The 14,269-nt window shown below is 40.2% G+C and overlaps 2 protein-coding genes and 1 long non-coding RNA gene across 4 annotated transcripts; 2 read left to right on the forward strand and 1 right to left on the reverse strand.

Moving 5' to 3' along the window:
* Positions 1-855: 855 nt before the first annotated feature.
* LOC143217051 (palmitoyltransferase ZDHHC6) lies at positions 856-4,594 on the forward strand. The gene is made up of 7 exons (XM_076440757.1): positions 856-995; positions 1,318-1,499; positions 1,587-1,671; positions 1,746-2,020; positions 2,090-2,302; positions 2,818-3,005; positions 3,087-4,594. Exons 1-7 carry the CDS (start codon positions 941-943, stop codon positions 3,226-3,228), a joined length of 1,140 nt encoding a protein of 379 aa, XP_076296872.1. The 5' UTR covers positions 856-940; the 3' UTR covers positions 3,229-4,594.
* Positions 2,087-14,199, reverse strand: LOC143217062 (uncharacterized). Its single transcript, XR_013010712.1, has 2 exons — positions 13,721-14,199; positions 2,087-13,627 (listed from the first exon to the last, which is right to left on the reverse strand). It is a non-coding gene; the product is annotated as an uncharacterized LOC143217062 (long non-coding RNA).
* LOC143217061 (putative defense protein 3) lies at positions 4,841-10,674 on the forward strand. 2 transcript variants are annotated; one of them, XM_076440781.1, is made up of 5 exons: positions 4,841-4,975; positions 5,199-5,444; positions 9,132-9,339; positions 10,220-10,295; positions 10,512-10,674. In XM_076440781.1, exons 2-4 carry the CDS (start codon positions 5,222-5,224, stop codon positions 10,281-10,283), a joined length of 495 nt encoding a protein of 164 aa, XP_076296896.1. In that variant the 5' UTR covers positions 4,841-4,975; positions 5,199-5,221; the 3' UTR covers positions 10,284-10,295; positions 10,512-10,674. The 2 variants fall into 2 exon arrangements, with proteins under 2 accessions (XP_076296896.1, XP_076296895.1); XM_076440780.1 differs by having other exon boundaries at positions 4,842-4,975; positions 10,507-10,674.
* Positions 14,200-14,269: the final 70 nt, after the last annotated feature.

Consider the following 14,269-nt stretch of genomic DNA (forward strand, 5'->3'; position numbering starts at 1 on the left):
ACTAAACAGTGTTATTTTATGGAGAGATCACTTGTTGAGTAAAAACAGCAATATTTTATGTTCAACGAGAAGCGTATTAGCACAAATAACCTGTGCGATCACATTGCTTTCAACGAATTCATAATTCGCTTATAAATAAATACATTTATGAAAGCTCTGTTACAGGTGTAATCTATAAATATTCCTAACCATCTCATCCACTGTAAGTATTTATATATTTAGCTTACTGATTCACATTACTTAGCCTATAAACTATTTAAACACATCACAAAATGGTACGAACAAAGATCTCCGGTTCGAAGAAATAAATATAAATACAGGGTGATGTGACGTAATTTCTGTTGATGCTGTTAGGGGAAGTACATATGTATTTATGTACTAAGAAGGTAAATAATGGTAAATAACAGTAAATAAGTATGTGTATAATTGGCAGTTTGTAAACATGGAAAGTTGGTGTTGGCAGATCTATAGCAATGTGCAGCAATGTGTAATCACGCTGTGCGCAGCTGTGCGCCAAAGAGCCGTGTGCCGCGTGTGCGCAAAAGAGCTGTGACTATGTGACCAATTTAGCGTGCGCCATAGTGGCCATAGAGCCAGAGCCACCCCCGTCTGTATCACGTCTGTAAATACACGTCTGTACGAGAAGCAACGAGAAGGAATGTCGTGAAATAAATACATACATCCTTGAATATGTAACTGATATGTAACCAATATGCGAATACAAATGATTGAATCGAAATCGAACTAGAATAAGGAAATATTCGACATTGGTGCCAACATTGAGGCATATGAATCGTAACGGAATGTGTCGCCGAGACAAACACACTTCTAAATACCGATTTAATACAGAATCGAAAGAATTGTTCGCTCGAAACAATCACACTGGCTACCTGATTACGAGAAATTAACAGCTAATTTACGATAGTTTGATGGTGACGGTATGGGTGTCAATCCGTTAAAGAAAATATGCCATTGGGGGCCGCTTACTGCTCTTGGTAGGTGAATTCGACATACAACCTTAGATGTATTATTGCGTTTATAATGTATGATTATCTTAATTTAAATAAACCCAACGAAGTGTTAAGATTTCGAATAAAATGTTAACACTTTGGGTGAGTCCCATTCTTGTGCCTAGAAGAACAATTACATAAATCAGAATCGAATCTCATACATAAACCTGCTAGACGACAGCTTCCATTTTGTTTTATATGTATTACGAAAGGAGCGCGGGAAATTCAAATCTTTATAGACGCTAGAATAGTACATATTTAGATACTTAATTAATCGTTTTTGTAAATAATTCTTCATGTTTTTCAGGGATTATAAAGATAATCACGTTGATGACGGTACATTGTAGTAGACAATGCTGGCCACCACAGGAGAGTTTGTTCGGAACAATTAATTTCATGCTTTTCTTTTGTCTCAGTGGATCTACGCTCTTCCATTTCATCAGTTCTATTTACGAAGGGCCAGGGTATCTCCCTATAAAATGGATGCCGGTACTGAGCAACCGTAATAGTTGTATACGTTACTCGATATCATAATATTACACATGTATATTAAATTAATGGAATGTACTGTTTCAGGAAAAAGCTATAGACATTCAATTTTTACAGTACTGTTCTGTATGTGAAGGCTACAAAGCTCCGAGAACCCATCACTGCAGAAAGTGTGAGATTCCATAGACCTCTAATCTATCTATAACAAATCCAATCGAGTCTGCTCACTCAGTTTATGACTTTCAGGTGGCCGTTGCGTAATGAAAATGGACCACCACTGTCCATGGATAAACAATTGCGTAGGGCACTTTAATCACGGCCATTTCACAGCTTTTCTAGCAAGCGCAGTTAGCGGTTGCTGCGTTTCCACGTTTACTCTAATCTCTTGGGTGATGACTGTGTTGTCTTTGAAACCACTAGCGTTTCCTCCACCTTCTGTATTCGTTTTAATCATAGTAATCGTCAGCATTGGCCTGTCGATTGGAGTTGTATTCGCTGTTGGAACGTTACTCTATTTTCAGGTAAAATACTTGAGTAGAATCTTTCTTATTTAAATGAAACAAATATAACCGTTTATCAAAATCTCACAGATGCTGGCTATCGTTAAAAATCGAACGGAAATCGAAGCTTGGATCACAGAGAAGGCACATTATCGCAGATTTGGAAGCACCGATAAATTTATTTACCCGTATTCGAAAGGATGGCGTTTCAACGTACGACAAGTTCTTACATGGGACTGCACACCAGTCGGAAATGGAATTTACTGGCCTGTGATCGAAGACTGTGACCAATACACCTTAACAGTACTCTCTCTTATTTATTTAATTAACTAGACTGCGTATATTTATACATATGCAATTTTCAATTTTCAATTTTCGTAGACAGATTTTCAGACAGTGGAATCAAATGAAATCTTATCTTTAGTGGTACATAATTGCCTTTGAAGATACGAAATTAATCAAAATCCTACTCAATTCCATCGAGTTTATTGTTCTAGTATCTTTTGAAAATTTTCAATCAGTCTCATTAATTTAATTGCTAGACTGTGACGATGTTTGTGCATTTTCGAATTTTTTTCGTAAAATTTTAAGAAAGTGAAATTATATAAAACCCTATTTTCAATTGGAACAGCCTTTGCAGATCTAAAACAAATAAAAATTGTACAAAATTCTATCGAATCTTATGTTCTAGCGGTTTTTGAACATTTTCATAATAAGTGATAAATGCATAAAGATCCGTCTATTAATTACAAGTAGAACTATTTTCCGAATGTAATAGCGAAATAGCGGATTGAAATTTGGCGACTTTCACATTCCAGCAAGAACAATTAGCTCAAAAGAAAGATAAACGAAAGAAAGCTAAGTCGTACAGAGTCGTAGAAGAATTCTCTGGATCACGATTAACATTGAGACACGGCTGGGGAGTGTTTTGTCATCCACCTTGCACCGACGAGCCCAGAATTAAACTTAGCACCGGAGACATTGTCATTGTAACACGGTGGAGGAAGTACGTCTGTGAAATTGAGTCAACATTATTACCTACAATATATTATTAATGCTGTATTATTAAACCTGTAAAAAATAACAGGTATTGGTTGTTCGGGGAAAGGAAAGAGGACGACCACAAGGAGAAGCAGCAACCGCGCCAGAAGGGTTGGTTCCCACGTACCTGTGCGATCGAGATGATCGAGAACGAAGCGTACTCTCCTTCGTCCGCGAAATCGAATTGAGACATTCCTTCTGAACAAGTAGAGTTCTAACACGTATTTATAGAGTTCTCGTTCTACGGACGACGATATATTTCTCCAGCGTTTTGTATTCAAGCATCGGATGAGTGTTTCTACTTGTTTGAATAATTTGAACGCGCGGTAACTTCTACGTAGATGAAACAGCGTATATTTATTGTGCTAACGAGAAACCGAGAATTTCATAAAACGAGAAGAATTAGCACAAAGAAAGAGGTCCTAATATATTATACATATATCTTTTACTACTCGATATGATGGAACTTACGATAGTCTTTGAGTGTGTGTAACGAATAAACCTTTTCATATTTTTGTATATTTAGACGGAGAATCGTTGTGTTCATTACACACTCGCGGGTGTATATATTTGAAATAGAACTAAGTCCACTGTACATATTTATTGAACGATACAACGCCTCTCGGATTTCACGTGGAGAAGGGAGAATGATTTTCCAATAGTCTCTGCCGGATCTTACTGTTCCGTTTTATCGGGGAAAATCAATGATTTATTAGATCGTTCGCTCGGGAACCCCATTAGCACGTGCGATTTTATCAACAGCTTGTAATCGGCGAGTGAACGGTATGGTCTCACTGGTAACAACGTACCAGCCGTTCATGCTACAGCGAACACTTTTCTGACTTTATGTACCGTCGCGTCGCCCTGAAACCTCCTGGAAAATCAATAACACTGTGAAAAATAACACACCATGCTTTCGTACAGACGTACAATTACCGGCGTGTAACGCGTGATTCGCGCACATTCCTGTGTTCCTTGAATCCATTTCATTCGAACACGAATCACACGCAACCCGAGCTTAATCTGTTTTTTAACGAACTTGCATTTGTTGACCCTTTCGACTCGAGAAGCAACTTTCATTCCGAAATCAAATAATATCTTTCAACCTAGAATCTAGAAGATTTTTATTCTGTATAATCTCTTTTACACCGTTCACACATAAAATTGAACGACATTTGAATTTCTGATGCAATTTCTAGAATACAGAAGAATTTAATCATTTCAAAAGAGAGTCACCTCACCATTCAAGTGCAATGGGTTAATTACAGTCAGTGTTCCTTAGCTTTAACAAATCGAACACGAGACAATTAAGGATATGGTTAAACGTTTTTTGAAATTAATCCATAAAATTCACAGTCGAATATAATTTCATAAATAAATAGAGAACACACAGTATGCATTTATAATTGTTGTTTATGAGTCTATTTTAATCCTCTCGCGACAGAGGGAGGGGGTATCAATTTTTGGTGAAATAGAGTTTTGTTTTAGCTCAACATCTGTCAACATCCACCTGACGCCTGAACATTATTTTAATTCTACACAGTATGAATGCTTGCAATTAATGATGACAGTGAAAATAAATAAAGATATTGTCAGTTAAGATTCATTTGATTAAATAGTCGTGGTAGCGACCCGAATGTTCTTATCGCGGCTATTTGGTAACATTGACATAGTTATGTTAACAAGCTGTTACATGGTAAAGATCAGAACGCGTGTCGCGACACGCAATCGTTGCTTTAACATCGACGAAGGGATTGGAGTGAAAGTGACAATTAGCAAAAGTGAATTGAACTAGCCTTTTATGTTTCCATGGTGGGATCCCGTCGCGTTTGACTAGCTTTCCGGAGATCCTTTCAGTTTCTTTCAAACTGTGTCCTGCGTGACAGCTCCGAATTCAGTGTCAATTCTTTTTATTCAAATTAGTTCGATCACTAAGTAAGTGCTGTAAGGAATTAACTTTCCAAATTGTTCATCCCTTTAATCTAATTTTTCTGAACAAGTCCAAGACCCGTTTAGTGTTTGTCCGAAAATGAATTTTTCTAATGTCAATTGTCTAATTTGTCGAAACGGATCGGATCATTTAAATTACACTGATAGTACAGGAGATTTTTAAGTGAACTTCGCGATGTACTCCGCTAATTAATTTCGCCCATTCTAGAGGAAATCTTGTGCGCAAGAAGAATGTGTTTGACTACGAGAAGCTTAGCAATCTACAGCCTAATCGTGGCTTCCTTAGCCCTGTACGCTAACTGTTTCCCCGATGGAGCACCTGTCGACACCTGCGTCAAACCGACTCGCCCTAACGAGCCTAATCACGGCCAAGCCAGGTCGCAACCCTTGGACACCAACCCTTACGAGTTCACCGCTTCGGCCTCGCAATACAGTCCGAATTCTCAGATAAGCAGTACGTTCAATTTAAATAATAATTCATATATGCTATTTCATTCTAATATTTAACGCATTTTAATGAAACACGACCAAAATTTCATTTCTAAACCTGGTCGAGGAATACATAATGTGATTTTTTCGAGAAATTTTTCGTAGAATATATTTCCACCAAAAGAGGGTGGCATTATAAAAAATGTAGTAAGTATACATAGAACAGAGCACACAAGTTTGCTTAATTGTGTCGAGGAAAACGGCTCGGCACGGAACGTGTTAAGAAAGAACACGGTAAAATTATAAAAATCGTGATCTTGACTATTTTTTCTTACACATTACTTCGTAAACTAATTCTTTTAGCATCCCGAAAAAATTGAAGCGAGTCGGTCGGGTTTGAAAAAAAGTTTTTGAGGGGCGTTTGCTTAATTTTGCCCCGGGCTGTGTGTCGCAACTGTGTTGTCGAAAGTATTTGGTAAGCTAGAAGAGCGAGGGTCTTTGGAGCCTGAAGCGAATCCTGGACAATGGATTGGCAAAGGTGATTAGGTGTTCCGTGTCAGTCGAGCCTGTTTTGTATCCTCCGTGGCGAAATTACCGGTATGACGGGATGATCGGCGCGGCGCGGCGTGGCGTGAAAAAGAAGAACGCATCCCGAGGTCGGCGTGGAACAATCGATCCAATCAGCGTGGATACGGTGGAATATGGCACCCCGGTTTCCGAAACGCTAACAATCGGGCATTCTGCGGTTCGCGGGCTCGGTTCTGCATGTTCAATCGATGGAATAATAGCGAGCGCGAGATTTCCCGGTAGAAAGAATTCCGTTCGCGTGTACATACAGCGAGAGTCAAAAATGATTATGCACCCCATACATATGAAATTCTATATTACACTTACAGCATATTGCGCAAAAACCAGTTTCATTAGCTTAGGAAATATCTGAAATACAAGAAAAATCTATAAGTGCGAGTACAATTCGTAGATAATTAAATTCTCAAGAAATGCATAATGCATGGCCGTGCACCGCGCAAGAAACCAGCACAGCGCAGCGATAAGTGCAATGAATCGCGTTTTGCGATTGCAATTCGCAAAAAAATTCATAAACGAATCACTCGAATTTTCGAACACCGTAAATGTGCGCCTCGGTAGGCACCGGTGATCTAAAGCTGTCCCAGTCGGCACGATACAAATAGGAAAATAGTAGATTCATTGTAAAAAAACCATGTCAAAAACGTAGAATTAAATTGTAGGAAAAATTAGGTTGATTGATGTGGGTCGGACGCGGCAGTAGATACAGTCAGCCATGACCAGACACGCCTATTCAACAAACAGGCGCGCCTGTTTCGCGACATTTCATATCTGTCAAATCTGTCTTTTAAATTTTACGATGGTGTCGCGTGTAAAGATAAATTAATGTTTTTTAACTTGAGTTTTGTAGAAATTGGTTTCACAAAGTAGACATTATCTTTGAACAGTGAAACAGACAAAAAGAGGTTCTGTCTAAAATATGCAAGGGTGTACAAAATATATTCATACAACTTTTTTAAAATGGTGTATTTTTTGTTACCCACGAATATTTTCTACACCCACTGTATGTTTGATTTCATTTTTCCTTTGAAAATACAGCTCTAGATGCGGAGAATATACTAGGTCACTGGGTATGTACGTACACACGAAATTCTCAGTTACTCTCTCCTCAGGTTTCTTATCAGACGATATTCAACCTGCTCAGGTTTCTGTGAACCCGGTATTTTGTATTTTAAGCTAGCGGAGCTTCTTCGAGCCATTTTCCTTTAACCTTTTCACTTGTAAATTAATTGGTAGATGAATACATTCAGGGGAGGGGTTGAAGCTCAAGAAGTTGCTTGCGGCTTGCGGGAGTGCTTAAGAAAAGTGTGAGACTGTGTGTCAAATAGGATTCGTCGAGCGGAATAGAGAACACTTAGGCCAATTTAGGCTCTTGCGATGTGAAATATAAAATGTTGATGTCGCAATTAACAGATTCGAAGAAATGAACTTTTATTTAATTATATTACTCTTCACAGACTAATTACGAATGATTACGTTCTCGTAAAATCTTGCGCTATATTTAATGTGTCCTTGGACATTCACAATTTTTTAAACACGCTGTACAATGATTACACGAAATTAACTTCGCCGCGGTGCCAATTAAAACGGGAAATGCAAACTTACTACATATTCTCTATTTATATCGAACAATGCAGCATGCGTTCCACTACGCAGCGTAGCTACCCACGCAATCCTTTATTCAAAGTTCATAAGTCAATGTGCATATTTTCTGAACACATAAAATGCAGAATCGGACAGTTGTCCTTCTTTTTGCGTTACAATTGGCTACGCGAAGTAAGAACAAATTTTATTACTCGATAAAACTTGAAAGTGTAACTGGTCGTTGAATATCGCGCAGTGGTTAGTGGCGCAGTGTAGCTGTATTTTTAGCGTTATCCTCCAGTAGAAGTATTACAATAAAATATACAATTTTGTTGCTACAACGTTCGACAACGTTGCTAAAATAAATTTATGCGATTTACTTCGAAGAAGTTTCGCAGAGCAGTAGATTATACATGTATATTGGCAGTAGCTACAGAATAGATACTTGGTAAACTATACGGGTTATTATGATCGTAAATTGAAAATTTTCTGTCCCGAAAGGAAGCGTGGATCGAACTGTGACTGTCTTCGTTTTGGCGGCGCTCTTTATGTTCTTTTTAGGACGTCGCTATTGTGTACCGAGTCTAATACCGCGTATCGATCGGAAATTATAATGAAAGGGTAACAGAGTACGTACACTGTGTGTGGAACACGTTCGAGCATCAATATCGCGCGAGATAAGCATGCCAGCATTAATTAAACAAGAACGTTTATGAAAGCTCGTTCAAAAGAAAGATAATGTAATTAACGAAGTTACACGCCACACTATCACGATCAGATAAACCTTGATCATACAATTTATTTAGATGATAATTCTCGATCAGACACAATCGTCGATAAACTTGAAACGAACGACAAACAATAAAATTGATCTAACGAAAATCATTAGAAATTAAAAGTGTTCCATCTAAATTGCAACAAACTGGAGCGAAATGGAAATTTATTTTCATTCTTAATGCGTTCAATGGGCTGAAAATAATACAATATTGAGCTACAATCCTCGGCAATTTTATTCGGCGGCAATCGTTGCACGGTGAAATTTATTTAACGCTAATCGTTAATCGATAGCCGGGTTAATTCAAATGGAAATTAAGCGCAGAATTCATTTCGGTGAAAGCAGCTATGAAACGAGACTAATCGAAATCGCGCATGGTTAAAAATGACTCTGGCATAACGCGGTGGAACAACCTTGAACGCGTTATACATATTTTTTTGAGAAACTTTCGGAGAAGGAAGTTTCTTCAAGTTGCTCCATTTGCTCCGGGGCTCGAACTTAATTATGCGAGAACCTTCTAGCCATTCTTTCGCTATTTGCATAAAAAGGCAAGAACGAGCAAAAGTTGCATGTTGTTCGGAACTGCTCTCGGAAAATTACTTGAAAAAAAATAGAGCTCCTTGGAAAAGATCGCGAAAGGGAAAGTGGATGTTGAAGTTTCCAGGAGTTGATAAGAGAATCTTCTTGCAGATAAGGTGGTGGATCTTCGTGACAACGCGAAGACAAGTAGACTAACAACGATGTAAGGAACTTCTTTCTTCGTTGCAGTATCCATCAGCGGCTCGACGTTCAAAGGATTTTTCCTGCAAGCACGTGACCCTGAGACAGACAAATGGATCGGTTCCTGGGCTCAAACCGAGAACACGAACACCCATCCTGAATGCAGCGCCGTGACACACGCTGATCCACATCCTAAACAGCACGCAACACTTATTTGGAATGCACCGCCGAACGCGCACGGAAGAGTCTACTTCACGTAAGTAACAATCGTCCAGATTTCAAAGTTGCATCTTTGATTAGCATGTTCATTCCCTTTTTATGAGCTTGCAACGTAAATTTAAAATGTCCGTCACTTTTTCACTTTTTCACTTTTTCACTTTTTCACTTTTAATTTGATTAGCATCTTCATCGCCTTTTCACTCAAACTTGCAACACAAATTTAAAAAACGTGAATCTTCGTATCGTGTGAAAATTCCCGTGGCTTTTCCCAACATTTTCGCGGAAAAGTGGAAAATAATAGCAGTTCTGCCCGGCGATTCGGCGATTTTCGGAGAATTTTCAAAACGCGTGACACAGATACGGAATGAGCGAAAATGGGGGATAAAAAAGAAAGGGAAATTTTAGCAGGCAGGTCCGGTCCGCATTTCCGTGGAGAAAAAGTTGCTGTTCGAGCTCGCGATTCAAACGAGGTATTCCGCAATTCAGCCGGTTCCTTTCAGGCCGCCACGTGAACTTTCTGACCTATAATAATGTTCTCCGGAAATTCGCTGGCTTATTAGCAAGCCTACCGCGAGTGCGTTCAATTTGCGAGCGATCGTGCGACGCGTCGCGTCGTTCAAGTGCAGATCCTTCGATCAGGCAAATCACCGCGCCTGTCGTGTCTTGTATCAAGGTGAAAAAATAATTTTTTTCCTGGTTCTCCATAAAATATCGAATCCAGTTAAATGATTAATAATATTTCTCCCCAAAATTTGAAGGAATCAGTTGAAAATTTCTTCTGTTATAAAATTAGTGTCCAAGAGTTTCAACAGTTCTAAGCTTCGAATATTGAATCGAAGTGATTCAGATCCCATCACTAATTGTGTATAGCTATTTGAAAAATTAATGTATAAGCTTGTCGTATTTTTTGTTTGAAGCGGCACCATTTTGAAGGAGTACGCAACCTACTGGTCGCACGTGGTGGCCACACCTAGACAATAAGCAACTGTTTACGTATGTATTATAATATTCTTAGTAGACAGCGGATTTTATACATTTATGACAAAAATGAGTAGGCGTATAATTTAAAAAACGTAAACCTCTATTAAACATATTAAGAAAGAAGTCGCAATTCACGTACGAAGTATTTATTTCCCATAAAGTTCCGCTGTCTAATTAGTTAACGATTTCAACTTAATTTCAGACTAAAAATGGTATTTCTCAGTCTAGGTTTTTTAAGGCTCAGGACATTGTGATTCGCAGATCTGTGAGAAGGAGATGTGCCTTCGAGGAACCCCTAAACCGTAGAGATTAACATCTAATGTACATTTTTATACTGTCTAATAATTTTAAATATATAAACAGACGTGAATATATAACACAATCACAAATATCCGACTAGTTTCGAGTTTATATTGTCCTTCGATGAAAACTATTGAATAAGTATTGTGTTCGTAGTCTCACAATCAGAGCTGCACGTTTCAGCGAACAACAAAAAAAAGAAATTCATATTCACGTTCAAGTAACTTTCTATATTCAACGCACATACTACATAGCTCTCGCATAGTCCAGAGAAGGTTTTCGATCTGTCAGATGCAGTTGCGTAACACTCGATTGATCGTTCGAGCATATATCACACGCGACCTGTTCACCGACGGCAATACATTTCGCTTAAGGCAACTTTTAATTCCATAATCGCGTAATATTCGATCCACAGGGAGGGAGGGAGGGAGGGAGGGAGAGAGTGGTGGACGTGAAAAGTTTCACTGTTCGCATATTAATGAAGAAAAAGTAGACCGGGATCGATTCCTGTGGAAAGATGGAGTCTACAGTGTCTACACAGTGCGGAGCGGTGGACATTTCTTTCTACATATATTAATTATGGCTCGCAGTCTGCTCCATTGCGCACGTCGTAAACGTTGTTCTTTCCCATTCTGTTCGATTGTTTAAGACTGGCTTAATTAATTGATTTATTCTATCTTCGTTTTAACGCGGTCGCATTAACAGCGAGGTTTAAAAGTGAATGGTGTAGCCCCACGGAGCAAGAAAATTTAATTTGTTTTATTACGGCGCGACCCCGTAAATTGAAATTAACACTAGGTTCTAATATTCTTAATTTGCAATTATTAAGATTGTAAAGATGCTTCCCTGAGGAATTCTTTACCAAATTTATTTCTGCATTATTGGAAAAATGGGCAAAAATTTGGATAGACACATACTTGTTATTTCCTAGTGTTATTTAGGAGCTGAGAAGCTAGATGATAATAATTATTGCCTCGGCGAGAAAACGAAATCGAGGCAGAATCTGTTCGAGTAGCAACACCGATGAATTATGGTCGACAATTCGAAAGTTTTGCGGTTCAATTTCATCAAACTTGTACAGGTTGATCCTTAAGGGACTGCGGCGCCAAGGTAACTGGGATCCACGTGGTAACCCGTACATAAATTATTAAGAGAAACTCTGCCCGGAAGCAACAGAGGAAACGTATTCGCTGGCGACAAAAGGGAGGTATGAAATGGAATTCTTTCAGCTTCGAGACCCCTTCGAGTCGAAGAATGGCAAGTGACATTGGCCAACGGATTGTTTAAATAAAAGCGGGAATTGCGTAGCTGGAGGGAGAAAGAGTTGATTCGAAAATTCCAAAGCTTCCCTTATGAGAATGACCTGGTTTTGGCATAGCGAGGCATAGCGAGGACTTACGTAAGCCTGTCTGGCGATCCTTCTACTCTCGTAGAAGCGTGCTGGGTTCCATTAACGGTATCCGGTGAGGAAATGTCGGAACCTCCTTTGGGAACATGCTGCGACTCGCCTTTACCGTATCAGTCGGCATGTCCCAGTATGGGACCAGTAATCGCGCTCCTTAAACACCAGCCGAGACCGAACAAGTTCCCTTCCGATACATTAAACTCCTCCATTTTCTCGATTACGAGAGGCGATAAGGAGAACCTGCGAATGTACCCCGAGGGCATGGCTCCTTCGACCTGCAGACATCTCGAGCCTTCGCTTCGTGTCGTTTTTAAAGGCTAGAAATGTTTAAAGCCGGTCTACTATTTCTACCACTCTTTTATCTTGTACTATCTTTTTTATACTTGTATCGATTCTCTCTACACCATCACAGTCTTCTGCCAGATGCTTTAGCTTCCCCAGGTGTCTCTCGCATATATCATGCACATTCTCTATTCCTCCTTTCTCCAATATTTATTCCTTTCTTCCATATTTCCACATCTTACTCTAGTCATCAAGCTCTGACTGTCTCCTTCTCCTTCTCCTTCTCCTTCTCCTTCTCCTTCTCCTTCTCCTTTCCCCTCTTGGTACCCTTTCCACCTACCTGCATCTTCTCCATCTCTGTTTTCAAGTCTGATAGAAAAATCGAGAATATGGTGGGACTCGACACACACCCCTGCCTGACTGACGCCCTTCGCCGTACAAAATTTCTTCGATTCCGTTCCTCCGACCCTAACTACATTTATCACCTTTTCGTATGTTTCCTTTGCTCTCTCGATTAGCCTATTCCTTATTCCTCTTCTTTCCATCTCTTACCACAGCTTCTCTAGAAATGTTTAGTAACAAACTGGCTTTTCATCCTAGCTGACCTAGTCTACTTAGGTTCTTTAGGAAGAACCTAAGCTAGAGCTAGGGCTCTCACGAGCCAATAACGTCGACAAGGGTCATCATCGGAGGATTATCAGCAGCTTACAATCAGGGGGAGTTAGGGAGTCGTTGGTATCGTGTCCAGTAAAAGGTTCGATTAGTTAGCTAGTTGTTCGGACGATATTTGCTCGCGAGTCACGTTTTACGCTTGCGGCGTTGCGGGGTGGGACGTTAGACAATTACGTCAAACGAGCTTCGCTGGTGCCATAATTCAGTGTCTGTTGCGGAAACACGTGTTCTCACGGTGCTTTGATCATTTTCGTTCGGGCATTAGCACACCCTAATTGCTGCCGGGATTTGAATCTCTTAGGACCGTTTTTGTTTTTACGTATGTGGAATGTGGAACCGTGGAAACGTCGGGCCCTTCTATTATTCGTTTTTGTACAATTGTTCAATAGTTGAGTAAAAATAATTCGATTGTTGAGCAAAAATAAAGAAATATACTTACACAATCCTTGATAAAAAGTTTATGATCCCGTATCGCGGGCTTCGATCGACAGGTGTCAATGCTTTATCCGAGCAGCCTTTCTCTCGCTATTGGAAAATGATTGTTCCACATGATACGGTCCGGTGATGCGAAATGTTTACATATTTTTTTTGAAAATTCGTTTTTATTGCAATCTAGCAAGTCAACCAAACTTGTTCACGGTCTGCGACGTGTAAGGAGATTGCAAAAGTAATTGCGGTAGAAAATCTGGTTGCAGAAAAAATGTTCAATTTACAATTTACAATCAGTAAACCCTCCATTCCTACTACCGTCGCGCGTCGTACATGTCGTAAAACGCACCCTATCGAAGGAAGCATCATCGATCATCGCATTCGATCCGGATCCAGCGGCTCCTCTGGTTCGGCTCGTCTCGCTGGCATAGTCATCGAGGGGTAGGTTCGTATGCGTCGCAGCGGTGACAGCGTTCTGGCATGGGTTGTGGTTGTGGTAGTAGAGGGGTCGTAGGCATTGCACGGAGAGAGGGAGGGATTGCGCGACGACGTTGTTCCTCACGTAGAGAGGATCATGCATATTTACGTGGCGGTGCGGAACGTCGACGGGTGTTTCGCGAGGAATGACTCAGAAGCTCTGCGCCCCTACGACGACGACGTTGAACGTTGAGGAGGGTCGACGAGGAGGAGGTCGGGGGTGCAACGCGTGCTGGGTATCTCGCGTGCATTGCGCAGGACGTCGGCGCCCTGGCGTCGCGGCCACCCCCTTTGCGATTCGGTCGTTGTTTGCTGGCTCCACATCGTGAAGTTGGTTCGGGCCGGCGTGTACACAGCATCATCTAGAATCGTGGCCAGTGGTGTTCTCTAGCTTCTTCGCTCTGTGTTCAACTTTACAATC

The sequence above is a fragment of the Lasioglossum baleicum genome, chromosome 16 (assembly GCF_051020765.1).
Source record: "Lasioglossum baleicum chromosome 16, iyLasBale1, whole genome shotgun sequence".
NCBI classification, from domain to species: Eukaryota; Metazoa; Arthropoda; class Insecta; order Hymenoptera; family Halictidae; genus Lasioglossum; species Lasioglossum baleicum.

What these genes read in the sequence shown, in the direction of transcription:
- LOC143217051 (XM_076440757.1), top strand. Translation starts at nt 941, where the DNA reads ATGGGTGTCAATCCGTTAAAGAAAATATGCCATTGGGGGCCGCTTACT. An exon ending in TCCCTATAAAATGGATGCCG is followed by an intron (nt 1,500 to 1,586) that starts GTACTGAGCAAC and finishes GTACTGTTTCAG; the next exon opens with GAAAAAGCTATAGACATTCA. An exon ending in GTGACCAATACACCTTAACA is followed by an intron (nt 2,303 to 2,817) that starts GTACTCTCTCTT and finishes TTCACATTCCAG; the next exon opens with CAAGAACAATTAGCTCAAAA.
- LOC143217061 (XM_076440781.1), top strand. Translation starts at nt 5,222, where the DNA reads ATGTGTTTGACTACGAGAAGCTTAGCAATCTACAGCCTAATCGTGGCT. An exon ending in TCCGAATTCTCAGATAAGCA is followed by an intron (nt 5,445 to 9,131) that starts GTACGTTCAATT and finishes TCTTCGTTGCAG; the next exon opens with TATCCATCAGCGGCTCGACG. An exon ending in CACGGAAGAGTCTACTTCAC is followed by an intron (nt 9,340 to 10,219) that starts GTAAGTAACAAT and finishes TTTTGTTTGAAG; the next exon opens with CGGCACCATTTTGAAGGAGT.